The 18,336-nt window shown below is 29.6% G+C and overlaps 1 protein-coding gene across 1 annotated transcript in view; it reads left to right on the top strand.

Moving 5' to 3' along the window:
* Window positions 1–18,336, top strand: part of LOC107455364 (syndecan) — a 235,511-nt gene that overhangs the window by 202,172 nt on the left and 15,003 nt on the right. The window contains exons 2-4 of the mRNA XM_016072899.4: window positions 10,929–10,982; window positions 15,593–15,758; window positions 17,411–17,493. Of these exons, the coding sequence (XP_015928385.1) occupies window positions 10,929–10,982; window positions 15,593–15,758; window positions 17,411–17,493 (303 nt within the window). The remainder of the gene's footprint in view (window positions 1–10,928; window positions 10,983–15,592; window positions 15,759–17,410; window positions 17,494–18,336) is intronic.

The following is an 18,336-nucleotide window of genomic DNA, read 5'->3' as shown; positions in this document are numbered from 1 at the left end:
TTCGAAGCTCTGCCACCAAGAAACATAAAAAAGCCACACTTGATTAACTATCTATATCATCTTGGGAAGAATAATCTGGGATGTAAGACGAATAAGTAACGTTATTAAATTATTTTTAAAAAAATGGTCAATTTAGCGATATTTTTCTACCTAGATGAAAATTATAAAACTCACTGCCTTTTTCTCAGTTTTTGCAAAATTTTATGAGCCCGTATAATGCAGCATTAGATAGAGTAAGTTTTTAAATAGTAAAAAATTAAATCACAACGCTTTTTATTTCCACAAAGCTGTAGCTTTTCTCCATATTGACGTTTCGTGCTCTTTTCAGAATAAGCATAGACAGCGCTAGCTTTAGAAAGGTTAAACTTGTCCTAACAGTCATGAGTAACTGTTGCAAACTCACAGCAGTTATGAAAATCAAAATCAAAAGAGTATTTTTAAAAATCACGTTTTTATAGTGGAGAATAATAACAAAATTTGAAAAACGAAAAACATGGGGCGCAGGAAATACATAACAGTAACAGTATGTGTGCTCATGAGGATACGTGTATGTATATCTGAAATTGTATCTGAATGTAGAATATGTTTGTGTATGTGGTTGTGCATGTGTATGAGTTCGAAAATGTGTATATGTACTGTTATGTATTTCATGTGCTTCACGTTTTTCGTTTTTCAAATTTTTGTTTTTTAATTATTCTCCACTACAAAAACGTGGTTTTTAAATTTTTTTTTTTTTTTTTTTTTTTTTTTTTTTTTTTTTTTTTTAAAAAAACTCCCAAAATCTCAATTTTTTTACTCACTGTACACAAAACTTTTTCATCTGACATGTGACACTAATTTGAAATAATCGAATCGACAACAAAAGACAATCGCGAAAATATTAATTTTTCTTTAATTTTATTTTACTTTGTATGTCTTTTTTCTCTTCATTTTCATGCATAGTCATCCATTTTGAACTATGTGCCAAATTTGAAGTCTTTAGCTAGTCGGGAAGTTAGTTTAAAATCTATTACAAAATTCCACCCTAACAGACCTACACGAAGGCAAGTTGATATAAACGTGGTAAAATAGAATAATATTCCTCAAATAGCATTTCATATGACGAATGGCGATATGTAGCCTTCAAAAAAAAAAAAAAAAAAAAAAANAAAAAAAAAAAAAAAAAAAAAAATCGCAAGGACGCACTTATGGACACAACTCACCGATTTGTCCAGCTCTGCTTGCAACAGCTAGTGAAATTTCCCATTAATATGTTTCCAGTCGTCATGCATTACGATATTCCAATTAATTTAACTCGAATAAAATTAACTCAATAAGTTAAAATAAAAAAATGTTAATTAAAATTATAATATAAAATGTGAGTTCGCAGAAGTAAAAAGAAGAAATGAAAAATTCTCCAGATGTAAAGATCTTAAAAGTTTAAATCGAAATAGTTTTGATTTTTTTTGGTACTATCTATATTTTGTCCTTTATATTCATAGAATAAATCTAGTTGTTCTGTTTCTGCGAGTATTTATTTTTCTCGTAGCAGATGTTGCGCTTGCAAGTTTGCATTCCAAAATAGATCACAGTTTCCTATTTGCCTTTCTTATCCCCATGCGTGTGCATTTCCGAAAGCTTCAAAAACAGTGCGTGAAATTTCGTATTTTCTTTTAAAAAAAGATGTATTTTCTTTCTGACTACAACTGTGTTGAGAAAATTCTGAATATATTTCCCCACCACCTCTTTAAAATTGTGTGTATAAAATCAAAACTTTTACTCTTGTAAAAAATCTGCCGTGTTTTTTTCACTTCGTCTAATTTGTTCAGAGATATTATTAATAATTTTCTTGGTATGATTTTAATTTATTATTTAATTGTTCTTTATTTTAATTTATTGTTTAATTGTTTTTTGTGTCACATAAAATAATTATCAATAAATAATAATCAATAAACAATAAAAAATAGTGTTTTACTTTAAGGTAGTGATAGTTATTTTTACTCCAGACAGACAATTGCATTTCAATTTATGAAAATTTATAAAAGAAATAGAATTAACGTGTAATACTATCCAAAAAATAGGTTCAAAGTTAAATAATATCGGTACCTTGAATAATATTAAGGTGCAAATTCGTTGCAATCCTTGGAAAGTTTCAAAATGAGCTATTTTTTCATTCCAAGATGAATCATAATATCATCAAGCAATTAAGTTTAGGAAGTTCTATCGTTTGGTTCACTATATTAAGTTAGCAGAAAATTAGAACGATATTGTTTACCACAGTTTAAAATTTCTAACAGCTTACCAGTTTGTGGGTATCGTATTAAATCGGGATATTTCTCTTGTTCTGAAAAAAAAAGTTTTAAATTAATGTTTTATTAGTTGCTTAGTTCTCTTCTAACACTTACCGCGATTGGTTGTTCCACACACGGCTAGTTGTTGAGCTAAACTAGATCAGTTACTTAACTGCTGCATATATGAGGCTGTCTCAAAATAATAGATTAGACTTTCACAAAAACAATGTTTCTGAAGTTAGGTTGCTAACCCTCTTTGTAAATAATGGTTGAAACTGTCTGCTAAGCTGGTTATTAGTTCTGATTCAATCTGGGCAAAGCTGGCTTATAACATGAAATATTTTCTTTAATATAAATGACTTTCATTTTAGCTTTAAAAAAGCCCTAATAAATTAAATTTTAATTTTTTTTTTTAAATTTAAAACTTAATCTATTAATATTTTCAGAGTTAAAGATGTTCTCTTAACTAGAACTACATCTCTCTTTTACTATTATAATAATATAATCAATGATAACAAAGTAATAAAAAGATTTTGAAACATTGTTTTATTTACAAGTAATTATTGCATTGTATTTAATAATTTCCCAGGCACAATACAGTTCTTAACCTCAAAATCCATTTTGTCATTCTAATGATGTAGTTACAATGATGTAGATGCTAATTTTAATATGGCCTAGTACTCAGTGTGTATTAAACAAATGACTTATCCCTAAAATACACTAAAAACAAAGCTCTTACTACTGAAACAATACCAATTGTTGTTTTTTCAGTTTATGTACTCTTTGTTTCAAATCAACACAAACTTGTTTATTTGAGGTCTAATTAAAATGATTTGAAAAACCGTTTTTCGTTCTTAAACGAAGCCCTTACCATCCGTCTCAGAATTTCTATCTTAAAATCAGAACCTATCTCAAAAATTGACGTCACAATCACATATGTTTCACAGAATTCTTTTTATTCACAGAATCAAGAAAACCTGTGTGATGCAATATATATTGGATAGATTGCAATTGCTTTGATAATATCAAAGCTTCACTTAAATGGTAGACTAAGAATTAGTTGATCGCCATTATTATGTAAAATAACATATCAAAAAATTCAATGTTCCCTTTATTTCAATGTAAATTGATGGCATAAAGATGTTTCTTCTCTGATTCCCTTCAAGAGAATGACATTTATTAGCAACTTTAATGGTCGTTTAGGAGCGGGGACTCATCGTGAATCATGCCGGATAACCCCCGGATATATTATAAGTTGAGGGTTTGCCAGGAAAAGGGAGGGGAGGAAAAATCCACAGATGATGAAGGATGGTTAAAAAAGGCATTCAGTGAATTTCGTGGATGAATATCATGTTCTGTTTCAATCTCTTCCCCCAACCCATGTCTTTTAATTCCAGGAAATTGCCACGGAGCAATTTTGGTGAGTGGTGTATGTGTGGACAATGAACACCACTTCTTTTTACTTCCTCTCCTAATTTTGGAAGGTTACCTTTTTCGGTGAATATGATGTTTTCTTTTGTCGCGAATCCCCGAATCCTATTCTGATGGATTCTTTCGCCATGAATCATAGATTAAGAAAACATTTCAGCTGATAATTCTTGTCGAACATCACTTAGAGTGATGAAGTGGTGAAAGAATTGGGGGTGCATTCTTTTACGAAATTCTATTTGGTAATTTCACCGAGGCAGGTGAAAGTCCCTCACTAAAGCTTGGATTGGCTGGTATTTTTATGGGGTGGTTGAGATTCTTGTTCCATTAGGGAATTGGAACTTCCCAGACGGTTTAATCAATACTAATGAACTTCGAGGGAAAAGCTTGTAATTTTATATTATTGCTGTTGTGGAAAATTATTAGTGTGAGTTTTATGACCTATGCTCGCGGTCGAATTATTTTTTATTGGTTGGAATTGAATGAAATAAAATAATACAAGGTATAAACGTCAAAATATATCTTTGAAATTTAACTAATAGTTTTTCCTGTAAAAGTTTGGCGTATTTCTAATGATATTTGTTTTTTTCGGTAAATTTCTTTGATTGTTCTGTGTATGGTAAATACGAAACAAAGATTAAAACTTATAGAAACGTAAATTTTTATCGTTGAAATTTATGTTGTCTACATTACAGTGTGCGTAGCGTTTTTAAAAAGTGCTTAAAGGTGCTTATTTTCGATTTTCGTTTTTTAAAAGCCTTTAAAGGTGCTTTTTTTCATTGGGTGTTTTTAAAAAGTGCTTAATTTTCCCCTTTTCAAAATGAGATTTTTCCTTTACTATGTTGATTTTCACTTTTTTCGCTATGTTGATTTTAAAGAAACCGCAACACATAACTGCAACTGTCTCAGATGGGGGGATAGGAAAAGAGTTTCAGTAACAATTAAAGCTTAGACAGTCTGAAAATTTATGATATCTGCGTGCCATTCGGATTAAGTGTCTCTGTCTAGAATTGAAAACTATTTGCATTACACCAAAGCTGTATCACTTAAAATATTCAGATAAGGTTCAGGTCAATCAGTAAAAAAAGCGATTTAATATGAAACCTAGCTAACAAGCGCTTTGTTAAAAGGAATTTGGAATTACCGCAGCCATGATAAAACTTTTCTTTATTGTAAAATCGCTAATTTTATTTATGGCTGTACAATAGTGTTTTTTGGCAATTTAAAGAACGAACTTTTTACAAAATGTATATTTAGTTTTAGTATTTATTTTTTATTTTATGACGGTCCGCCAGCCGTTATTTTAAAACCGGAACGATCGGTCTATCGCAGTGGTCGGCAAACTTATTGGCCAAAGAGCCAAATATGAACATTACAACAATTTTAAAAAAATTTAGGAGCCAAATCTGCTTGTTTAGTAAACTTTTGTTACACTAAATAAGTAATACACTAAATAAAACAATTTCATACTTAATAAATATGTATTACTGCGAACAATGTGCTTGCATCTCCTTGGAAAGTTTGAGTAAGTCAGGTTTGTATACTGTTGTTTTTAATTTTAGGCATGATTCCAAGTTCTCATCAATAAGACTACTTCTCAGTTTACTCTTGACAATGTTCTTGTTGAAAAAGATTGTTCGCATATATATGTAGAACCGAAAAGGGCAAGAACAGCAAACGCGAGTGCTGGTCTGCAACTGCTGGTCTGTGATGCCAATTTGTGCCCCCACTACTTTAGAAAAAGTATACGTGCATATGCTTGTGGTACCTTTGTATCACACCGGAGTGCGTCGAAAACATACGAACAGTTTCAGCCGGTAGCTTGTACATGGTTTGTGTTTACGTTTACGAAAACTAATAAAATTAAACTCGATGTTCGTTACGTATTTTTACAACAATATAAAATTTTAATCACCTATCTATCTTTTAACTTAAACAAAAAATTATACATGTTCTCGATTTATAGAAGAATTTTAATTTATCAAAATAAGATGCAATTTTTTTCTTACCAAGTTTTTTTTAAATGAAGATATTATGGCACCTTCCGTGGATATTTGTGCCAGAGCCGCACTTAAGGAGACAAAGAGCCACATGCGGCTCTGGAGCCGCACTTTGCCGACCACTGGTCTATCGGAATCATATATTGTGCCCACAAAAAAGTGAAAAACAATGCCATCCGTTTTTCTTTCCTTGAAAAATTAAATAGAAAGACGAAACATTTCTTTACTTTTGACGAAATTCATTTCCTTGAAAAAGTGGTGATTCGTCAATTTGACAATGTTCGCTCGGAGCATAAGCCAGGAAGTAGTTTCGTCAGATTTGAGTATCCATTTTTTTTTTTTACAGTGTTGGGGGTTTAGTTTCACAATTGGTCATCTAGAGTAATTTATGAAATAATTAATATTAATATTAAAAGATAGTCAAACTGTTGCTGATTTTATAAATAAAAAGTGAGCTAGTAAGAGCTTAATGTTATTGATAAAGAACCCCAAGATACTCACTAGATTTTTTATTTTTGCCCTTTTTGATGCTAGCAGATTTGTTTCATAATGCCGAAGCGCCGTTTAATAAATTCTGTTTAACTACGAATGGTGTTTCGTGTTGCAAAATAATACTTATTTTGTACGTTTTTAAGTAAAGACATAGTTTTTGATAGTATTCATAAGAGAAATTAGTTTGAGAATAAAACTTCATTACTCAATGATAGTGGTGGTTTTATTATATTTCTCTCGGAAGAGAAATATTTGTCATCCTACTGTTGGCTTGTGTTTAAATAGATTCCGCTTAATAAGACGATGTATACATTCTTAATAAGACGATGTATATGCATATTAACTTTGAAGAATTATTATCTCTAATGCGTGTTGCATACACTACACCAGGTTTGAATAATAGCTTGCGTTTTTAATAAAGCAGCATGTTCATTAATGCCGCACACATTTATTTGTTCTCTAAAAATGTTTCTCCTTATTAGCTCAGCCTTCATTAGACAACAAAATTTCACTCTGATATTCCTTATAAGGACTGAATTCTATTTTCAGAATAATGCTTATTTCGTTTAGTGGTTCGTTCGTATTCAGCTGAAGTAGCTGACACTATTGATTTCCTGAAAGCAGGGCATTCGCGGGATGGAATTGGCCTATCCCGTATTTCCAGAACTCCCAATAAAGTGATAATTTTTCTTTCTTTCTTTCTTTCTTTTTTTTTTTTTTTAGAATTATTACTATCATTGGAAATTTGGTAATTTTGTTTCGTTGAGCCGTAATGGCTGAGAGGTAGAGCGATCGCCTCCTTATGAGATATCGCAGGTTCGAATCCCAGCAAGGACTGATTAAATCGAATTCTGCTTCCAGCTCACTACGACCAGTGCTGACTTACAATATCCCAAGTGGTAGATGGATCACAGGTTAGAATCCTCTTGCAATTGTTCTAATCGCGAGATGTTTACGCAATTTTCTTTACTATGTATCGAAAAGGCGGGTTGCTTCCCTCTAAATGTCCTACAAATAAGATAGTTTCCCTCAATGCTTAATCCAGGAGTTTTGTCTTCTGGGTTGGGATCAAAATTTTAAGGTTTTATAGTTAAACATAGATAGCTATAAACTTAAAAACGGGCCTGTTATAAAATATAAATAAAATTTTGTTTGTACTTCTATTATAAAAATGATGACCTAAGGTCGCCTGAAAGTAGTGGACTCCACATTTTTTAGAACCCCAAACAAAACTCGATTTAGAGAAATCACAAACTAATGATGAGAAAATGAGGTATGTTTAAACCATTTTAGTTGATAATTTAGCAAGGCCCTAAAGCTGAAAAGTTCATTCTTTTTCGGGCCTCTTGCCTTCTATGTTATTGGTAAAAATTAAATAACTGTATAAAATATGAGAAGAAAATATTAGTAGAAAATAAAAGTTTTTTCTTTCTCAGAAATAAAATTGGGGTAGAAGAAAATACGAAACTTTGTCCCCTGTTTTCCTACTGAGAATAATGAAATAAAATTTCGAAAAATGAAGAAATAATGTTATGTAAAAGCTATTAGTATTTTTTCTTCCTGCCTAAAGCTTGATTATCAACTGCTTCAATATTTATTTATCCATGCAAATTTTGCTCAAAGTGGTTTTCTTTTATTTTGAACTATTAGAAATTTTTATTGTAACTAAGTAACAATATTTGCAATCTCTATTCGATATACTTTCACTTTTTTTTCCAACAATCTTACTTTTGATTACCCGCATTTATTTATTTGGCCTATATTTTTTTATTTAAATTATTTATTTGTTTACTTTTCTTGACTACGCCGGTATGTTGTTGCCAGTATTTCAACGACCTCATTCATAAGTTATAGTAAAAAAGATGCCGATCTATACTTTCGCTTGGTATCGGAATAAGGTTAATTAACTGAAGACAGATGTGGTTTGACTACGTTGTGCTGGTAGTTTCATTGATTTTTTTCTTTTCTTGATTATACGGTTTCGATTGATGCAACTTTATAATGTTAGAAATCTTTCATAAATTAGCAAAATGGGTTAATTTTTTTTTTATCTTCTAGTATTCAGTAAATAAGTTAGCGTAATAAATAATATAGCAATTTTTTTTATTCATCTTTTTTTAAAGATAGTTTATAAGAATGTGAAATTGTAATGTAAGATACAATTGCTGAAAGTTTGTCGTAAAACGAGTTGTGATAATTTGTAATGTTGGCTGATGGATTTCTTTTTAGTTTGAAATTTCATACTTAAAATATAATACCATTAGAATTTAATGCCACTTTTTATTAAAATTTTCAGCCATATCTAAATTACTAGTTTCAGCCATGTAAAGAACTGGCGTATATTGTTTTGCTTTAATGTAAGGTATTACATCCGATGAATTTCTTAAAATGTGGTAAACATTATACTATTTAATTCTGAAATGAAGAAAAATCATAATAAACAAGCGTGAAACTAAGTAATTTTCAGAATATTATAAAATATTCATAATAATTCTATATTAATTAAAAAGAATATAATAAAATGCACATGGGGTGCATTTTCAACGAAAAAAGTGGCTATCTGTTGGCGATGTTAAAAAATTTTTAAAACGCCATTTTTTAGTGTGAGTCGTCCTGTGGCCGACAGTGACCATATCATTTTGGCCTATAGAAGATTACCGTAAAAGATTAGTTTTTAAATTTTTTTTATTGGTTGACTTTTTTTTTNTTTTTTTTTTTTTTTTTTTTTTTTTTTTTTTTTTTTTGAAAATCAATGTTCGTTTTCAGGTGTCTCGTATCTGCCGCTCAGAGGGTTAAGATTAACGCGTCAAAAGAAATACTGGGCTTCATATAGCTGTCACAATACTAATCCATGACGTCATTTAATTGTTCTATATAGTCTAAAATTATTTCATATGGCGATTATTCCCATTTAAATTGATTACGTCCCAAGACTCTCAAAATATCCTTACAATATGTTTTTGTTTACATTCTTGTTCGTTGTTATTTAACATTTTGAGAATGAATTTAACCTAAATATTTACCAATAGTCCATATATTGTTTTTCATGTTCATTTAAAAGATTACTTATAATTCATAATAAATATAATTCATTTTTACATTTAGTCTAGTATGCATTTTACTCTACATGTGATTTAATATTAGCAATATTAGAGGCGTTTAAAAGTTTTAAAAAAAAGGCTTTTTAACTTTATTAGTATGAATGGTATGGACACAGCCATCGTAATAAAATGTTTCTTTAGAACTGCTACTATTAATGATATAGCTAATGAATAAAGGTAGAAGGAAGCGAATAGTTTAAATGTGTTAGGGAATAAATAAATAAAAGACTTAATACTTGCACGGCAGTAGACCATATTTTCTTTCTAGTTAATTTAAATAGTTTCCATGCTAATATAATGTAATTTAAATACCTACTAGTAGCCTCTTTTTTTTTTTTTTTTTTAATCGAAAAATTAATTTTTATTTCTCTATTTTATTTATAATTTCTGTCTTAATGTTTGCTAAGATTGATTTTGGTTTATTGATTGTGATTTTGAACTATTTAGCTTTGTCCATGAGTGTCATATTGATGTTTTAAAGGAATAATAAATTTACTTTACTACTATTGAAAGAAAGAATTTTATCAAAATAATTATTATGTAATGTGCCATATATTCATTACAAATGTATGCATAATCAGGTTTTTCTGCTTTCGGACTAATGAAAATGTACGAATAGTAATGTTATCTATGTAGGAAGAATTAGAATAACACAATTTGTTTTATCAAGACTTATCGTCACCATGTTATTATCCATTTTGATCATTATTATATTGCACAAATGTTAGTAATAATTACTTTAAAACAAAATTCTGCTTCTCATACCGTTTATAGATATGAAGATTGTAAATCTCATAATTCTCAGTTAAGCAATACATCACTGATCCCTGCCATAAATGGGAATGTAAACAAATTTGTTTCTTTTGCGCATGTTGCGCCATCTATGATCAGCGTTTAAAAGTAATTAAATCCTGTCTACATTCAAACTCAAAATATTATACTTTTTTTCTTTTTAAAAATAATTCTTTGTGATTTTCATGTGCAAATCATATTTTACTTTCTTATATTTAATTTAAACTTTATTATTAAATGTTTCTACTACCTTCATTATGGTGATAGGGTACTGTTTCAATAAAAAAAAATAGAGTTCATAAATTAACATTTTTTAAAACTTCTTCCTAATTTATTTTGTTTATTAATCATTTTGAGTTGTCTATTAAATCTTAAATTTATGACTGTACTTCAAGAAGTTAATTTTGCATCTTAGTTTCTTTTTTCACATCTTAAGTCTAAGTGATATAGCTAAAATTATAATAATTATTATGCAAAAGATATAACACATGCTTTGATATATAGACTAAATAAATAAATGAAAAAAACGTGAATGAAGCGCTAATGAAAGTGTAGAAATGGACATACTATACTTTCGGTTGTATAAACAAGAACCTTTCACTGCGTTGAAACTCTAAATAACACATTTGGTGTTAAACACTAAGGAAGTTCTTGTTTACAGAACCAAAACTAAAGTATGTTCATTTCTGCACTTTCGTTTGTGCTCCATTCACGTTTTTATTTAATGATTATTATGCTTTGCTACTTTATTTGTATATATTCAACACACATTACCTATTTTATTGGTAAAAGTTAAGTTGTTATTGTATCGAATTCTTTTCTAATTTTGTGCTTTTGTCTTTTAGGATCCTGACATTAAACAAGGAGACAGTGAGCTATATTTCTTGAATGACTCTCCGGTGAGTGGTATAGCCTCAAGTTGTATTAAATTAGCTTCTAAAATTTGTATTTTCATTTATTCATTTAAAATTTCTTATATGTAATGAATCATTGTAAATCAATATTTTTATGTTGTTACTAGTATTGAAATAGAACCCTTTTTGTGACTCCATTTGTTAAAATATATCTTTTTGCAGTTTTTTATAATAGCAATATTGAAATAATTAGCCCCTTCTTTTTTGTGACTCCACTTGTTAAAACATATCTTTTTGCAGTTATTTATAATAGCAATGATTAATTTCCGTTAACAATGTTAGATTATGCATTTTAAAATTCTTTCTAGTTCTACATTTTAACAATGAAATAAATAACCTCTAATGCACTTATTTTTTTAATGTAAAATAAAAATAGAAAACTCTATCTTATGTTGTATTTTTCATTTTATTTTTGGTTATTATTCAGATCAGAAATGTACTAACCAATTTTTTCATGATTCCATGATTAATATTTATCTGATTAATATCAGAAAAATTTTAATTGGGCAAATGCAGATTGTATATTTGAAAGAAAATTGAAATGAAATGCTTCTAACATTTTAACAGTCATCTTAATCAGTTAGGTTTCTCATATAGCACAAAAATTTATTTTAAGTTAGTCAAAAATAAAAGATATCTTGTATTCTGTTTAAGGGTTGAGTGGTAGAATAAATAATTATGTTTTAGCATAATAAAATGTATCAAAGAGAAATTTTATCAAAATTTTGCCTTTTTACTTAGGTGTAAGTTAAAATTTAAATTGTTCATATGTTCATTTGTTAGATTAGCCATTAACTTAAATTTATGTAATTTATTCTTACTATTCTATTGTTTGTTGATGTTATTGTTAAATGTAAATATGAAGAAAGTGTAAGAAATATACTTCTTCATGATTTTTTTTCTATAAATTGTAATACATATTTTAGCTTATTTCTTTGTTCCATGTAACATTTGCTATTAATGTATACAAGTCTTTCATGTATCGGCATTTAATCTTTTTTATTTTAGCATTTTTAAATGAACTTTTCAGGACAGAAGTTTTTGATAAAAAAAGGTAGTATTTGAACAAGCTTTAGTGTTTGAAAAAAATCAGACGTATTTGCATAATGCCATTTTTGTTTTCATATATATTTTGAAGTGTTCGTAGTACAGATTTTTTATAGTATATAATTTGAAAGAAGCAATACACATTTAAATAACATTACATACTTTACCATGTACATTTGGCCTTAATATACTTAAAAATGTAAATAAGTATTAGAGCTTAGCAATATATTTCGAAAATTTGCTAATTAGCTAAATTGAAAACAGAGTTAGAATATAGACTGCATATAGGAATTCTTTTTATAAGGATTAATGTTAAAATCTTTTCTTTGATGAAAAGTTATCTACAAATTTCATTTTCGCATTCAGGTTTATTATGATTATCTAGTGTGGGTTTTAAATATATTTGCTAAAATCAATAGCCAATGTTACATTTATTATTGATATGGAAGCTTTATCTCAAGCAGATTAAAATTTCATATCAAATGTTCAAGTTTAAACTAACATACTTTTGGAACCTCTAGGTCAAACTGATCATTATTTTTTAATCCTAAATAAATAATAATTCGTCAAATGAACTTTTGCTTAGCTGTCTTTTGATGTGGCTTTCAGTACTCTGTATCGGCCCTGTAGTATAGACCTTCTAGTAGGTTCTGCAAAAAAAAAATTATTGAAGTTTTCCTTTAAAAAAAAAAAACAAAAAAAAAACAGAGAAATTTTCTCTCAGAACATCTCAAAACTTTTTCTAATAAAATTAAAAATTTGAACATTGTGAAGAACTGACTTGGTACTTGATTACAGATAATACTGATTACTGATAGAGATTAAAATCTATATTTTTAGCATTGTTGTATAAAATTCAACTTAAATTAAAACAACAGAAACAGTATCAGGACCTTATATTTGAAAATTTTGCTACTTGTATGCGAAATTAAGCTGAATTTTTCAATCTAAATCTTTGTCTGACTGCATTGCGGTTGCAGTCAAATTTGGATTTATGATTATGGTGCTGGAAATTTACTCTGTAAAATCTGCCACCAGGAATGATGTTAATATTAGTTTCGATGTTACCTTCTCGTAGTGTTTTCAAGGATTGTTAAGGTAAAATATAAAGCTTATATGCTTTTTAGATAATATTTGCATAAGGTAAAATTTAACGCTTATCTGCATATAAGACAAATCGCAGTTTGAATTCCTAGCTTATGAGTTTTATAATCTTCTGAAAACTAATACTGATTTTAAGGAGTTATCTAGGTTTATTTTATTAAAGAGTTATTAAAGTTCTTTCATCTTTCATCAATCTTTCTCTTCCATGGCTCGGGTTAGCATTTAATTCCCAGTGGTAAAAGCGAATTGTTTGTTGGGTTCGTTCTTTCTCCAATTGTTGTATTGGTTTTGTTGGAACCCAGCAGTTTCAGAACCAAAAAAATCTACATGCTATTAAAACCAAAATATGATTGCCACCATTTGCTTTCCTATCTCCATTATACTAGTGTAGTGCACATTCGAGATAAGCTCAAGCTTATTTATGAAGGTCAGAGCTCAAAGACTTATAATCTATATCAAGGACAGGATTTTTTGAGCTTAAGATATATTATGTCAGATATAGGTCAAAATTATAAGAAATATTATTTATGTCCCGATCATATCATCCTGTATTTTATATAAGTTATGCTAAATTTTAAGTCATTTTACGTCTAATATCTGAATTATAAATTTTTTTCTATAACTGCTTAATTTGAAAGTGGTAAATACACTATTTGGAAGAAAGTGACGGGACACGACACTGTAAGGACATAAACCCATATTTATTAAATTAATAGGAGGTAGGGCCTCTTTTGGCAGCGATCACAGCTGCAACCCTTCTGGGCATGCTTTCCACTAAATTAGCCATAGTGGCAAGAGGAATTTCCTTCCAAATGTTTAATAGGAAGTTCCATAGTTCATGCTTGCTTTTGGGGGGAGTGGGGTGCATTCCCTCAACCGACGGTCCAATTCGTCCTAGAGACGTTCAATTGGGTTAAGATCAGGGCTCTGCGCCGGCCACTCCATGCGTTTAACGTTGTTGTTCACATACCAGTCAAGATTCCTCCTTGCAACATGGGATCCTGCGTTGTCTTCTTAATACAAGCAATCATCCATACCCTACGTTGCCCACAAGGTAGGAAGGACATGATTGTCGAGAATATCACAGTATCCATCGGCATTCATCATACCATCAATCCTCCTCCACCAAACTTCACAGTTGTCCGTCACTTTCTTCCAGATAGTGTATATTGCGGGTGTGCTTCCAAATGTGAGTAAGACAATATTTAGCAAATATTAAATGTGCTTTAGCTGTTTCAATGAGTTAAATTTTTTCTGTGGCGAAAAGTCCAAAATCACTGAACGAGCTACTATCTGAGATAGGCCTGAAGACACCAATAAGCCTCCAATGGATCCCATCACATGTCGGGGTACATGGCAATGAGATAGCCGATGTGCTCGCCAATAATGGCTGTGATCTTCCTATGGACTGTTTGAACCGTCTTTCTCCCACTGATATTCATCCACTCTCTGGGAAAACATTGTTTGCTTCCAGTGTGGCGCCGAACTCCATCTCATCAGTGGTATGCTAGCAACCGCCCTGGCCTATCATTAGCATGCTGCGGTCCTCAGCCTTTCCAATCGGCCATGGCCAGTTTTCGTAGTGTCCATCTTGAGTGTTTAAGGTTTCAAAATGGAGAGAGGACTTTCCAACCTTGTTCCTGCTCTCAACCTGCCAGTCCTGATGATCTTCTTTTTTGCCTTGGCGCTTCTTTTAAGCAGCTGCTGGTTGATCGGGACTTTCTGCAGACATATGGGAACTGACGCTACGGGGCCTTCTGGACCTGCTCTAGGCTTTCTTTCTCCAGGGGGATGTGTAACAACAACAACAAAGTCCAAAATAATGTATGCATCATATCGTTATGCTACCAAAAGCTATTTATGTTGGTTTATGTTTTTCTCTCTAAAAGGTAACTTGCAATCAAATACCTTGGGTGCATAATCTCCTTTTGCTAATTATTAACCTTGTCACTTTTGACAGTATACCCAAGAGATGCTTGAGGCCGAAAACTTTTTTCAGCAGAAGAGCTAGTGCTCGACTAGGACTTAGCTCCCCTCATTTAATGCACATACACTCCAGTATTGCTTTGGATTGTCAATAAGGGTGAATCCTTAACTGTTGCCAAAAGTCCATTAGTATATCTTGTGCGATTAAACTATAACTATGTAGCTCACTTTATCATAGTGTTATAATGTTATAGCACCAAAGAAAATCTTCAAGAGTAATTTGAAAGGAATTTTAAATATAAATTGAATTTGTCCTCAAATCTAAAAATTAAACTCTAACTTTAATAATTTTGCAATTCATGTAACTCGTCCTTTTTAACATTCATTATTGCCAATTTTATCAGTAACATTTTATTCATCAGTAACATTTTAGTTGCCGCTAAATAATAGACAATGATTCCATTTTCACAGAAATCTGTGGAAATTGTTCTAAATTTCAATTTTATGTATATCAACAGGAAGATCATATTGAAGGAAGTGCTGTGGATGAAGAATTTGGAGACTTAGATCACTCTTCTGGTATAGGAGTTGATGATGAAGATGCTCCAGGCTCTGGATTTGGACCAGATGATGATGATGATGAAGAAGAGGATGAGGAAGATGATGATGCTGGATCTGGCGGATGTAATAACTCCTTCAAATATTTAGTAATCGCATTGCATTTACCATAACATTGTCCTTTAATCATTTTAAATCTAGGAGGAATTTTTTCTCAAATTAGAATATATTCACGTGGATCCTGTTTTGTTTTATATTTTATTACTTTTAGTATGCAATTTTGGAGACAGCAGCCTCATAAATTTCTTACAATTCTACTACAGATAAATTCCTCTAATTAATATTCTTATTAATTATGGATTGATCTTGTGAAATATTTTATTGTAGTTTAATTGATACTTTTTTTAGCTGGTAATAGTAGTAGTAGCGTGTGTTTTAATTCAGTAAGTTTAAACAATCATTGTTACTGCTACTAAATTTTTTAAAGGATTTAAAAATTATTAAATTTTAAGGTTTATTATTTTCATTTCATTAATGAAATAATTATGAATTTAATGAAGTATTTTCTTTTAAAATATTTTTTATTTATTTATTTATTTATTTTTTTGTGATAAGGAAATGATTAACGATATTCTTGGAACTTCATATATATATAATGTAGTAATGAAGTTCAAAATATAGAGAAAACATGGAAAAATTTACCGAATAATGGAAAACGAGAAGAAAAAAATTACTTTAAAAAAAATATCTTTATATAATAATAATAAATATCTGGAAAAAAGAAAAAATAGATATCTCTTTATCAACTCGCACAATTATATCGCCTAAAAGGAGTGCTTTCTAACATTGTATCAATATAAAAGTGTAATATATATTTGCACACTTAGATAGAAAGATACATTCTGTATTTATATTGTCACTTGAATCCAAATTTTATTTAAAAAGGAGCAATATAAGAAGACCTTATATATTTTCTATCGGGAAATAAAATTTTTAATGTAATCAGTTTAAATAAGTTTTATGAATGCTCAGTGGATTATTTTTGACATAAGATGAGTTCATTAGCTTAAAATTACTTTTAAATTATGTGACTTCTCAATTATCTGTCAAGAATTATTTAATGAAATAATTTATAATCTTAATTTTTTAAATATTATTAAATTGAGAATTAACTTATTGTTTTTAATGCTTATTAATCTTTTCTAAAATTGTATCAAGTTGGATTTTTTTTTTTCTAATTCAATTTTTTTTTAAAGTGAAAGAGCAATTTTCTAATTTTTCTAATTAAAAATAATTTTAAAAAATTTCACTGTAAAAGATTTTAAGTATTTTTTTAGAGGTTTTGGTATAAAATTAATGCTTGTGAGAAAATTTTCATTCCCTGGTTTCATTCAATCTCTATATTCTATTTATTATTTTAAACTTATTAGTTAAGTTGTATTTGAAACTCTTAAGTTTAAAACTTTAATTACATAATTTTTGACTAAGGCAAAAATTATTATGAATAAAGCCCAAATGAAAGTATATAAATCGACATACTATAGTTTAAGTTCTATAAACAAGAACCTTTCTCAGTGTCTAAACATCAAATGTTTTGATACTGAGGAAGGTTCTTGCTTATTGAATGAAACTGAAGTATGTCATTTATATACTTTCATTCATGTTGTTTGTTTTTGTCTAATTAGCACTAAGTATATCCCATCCTTAAGTATACCATACTCCATCCATTGTTCTGTTGTGTTTTCTGAAATCTTACATAATTATTTCATTATTTTAAGTATCTCCAATTGAACATCATCCTGGTATTAAAACAACCACTATGTCTACTAGCAGCACAACCAAATCAAGAAAGCAAGATAAGGTATTTTGTTTTGTATTATTTTGTTGCACTGACAAATGAAGATCTAACATTTCTTACACTTTCTTCTATTCTCTATCCTGCTCTTCTTATATTTTTAATCACCTTGATCTACTACTAACCATGCTTGTATTGTTCTATAATCTTTTCATAACACTGTCTATTACCTCTCTTTACCTTATATTATAAGTTATATAATTTGTAGTTAGAAAAAACTCTTATCATGATAAATTTACTAATATTTAATTAAACATGTGTATTAACTTCTCATTTTTTTTTCAGACAAAAAATTTGTGAAAATGCAGTTATACACTGGTGAAAACAATTGAAGGGGGCAAATGATTTTTTGAAAGTTTTTAAAAAAAAAAAATTTTATGCAATAAGAAAAAGCTATCAAAGCAAATAAAATTAAACCTGGCCAAAATATCCAATATAAGACCAATATATGTAAAAACAGAAATGTGCACAATCTGTACCCTAAATAAGGAAACTGGTCACTTGTCCAGCACAACAACTGACCAACATTTTGTTAGGCAGAGAAAGATATGTCTAATAGGGTGTATGATCACCTCTAACAGGTACACAAATCTCACTTTTGCATTTCATACTGTTTACTAAGGTCCTTATTAATCGTTGTGGCCACCACAACCACTCTTGCACCAAGGCATCCTTGAGCNTAAAAATAAATAATTTTTCTTTAAAATAGTAAATTTGTTTACTTATTTCTCCTATGCTGGATGTAAAAAGGATAAGAAAGTTTCTTGTTTAGAGAAGGGTAAATGCCTGTATAAAAATGACTCCGCTTTCCTTTATCCATTAACGAGTCCAATAATCCATCTCAATCTG

This window comes from Parasteatoda tepidariorum, chromosome 9 (genome assembly GCF_043381705.1).
Source record: "Parasteatoda tepidariorum isolate YZ-2023 chromosome 9, CAS_Ptep_4.0, whole genome shotgun sequence".
Taxonomy (NCBI): domain Eukaryota; kingdom Metazoa; phylum Arthropoda; class Arachnida; order Araneae; family Theridiidae; genus Parasteatoda; species Parasteatoda tepidariorum.
The sequence above is the reverse complement of the archived record's forward strand: the minus strand, read 5'-3'. Positions and strand labels throughout refer to the sequence as shown.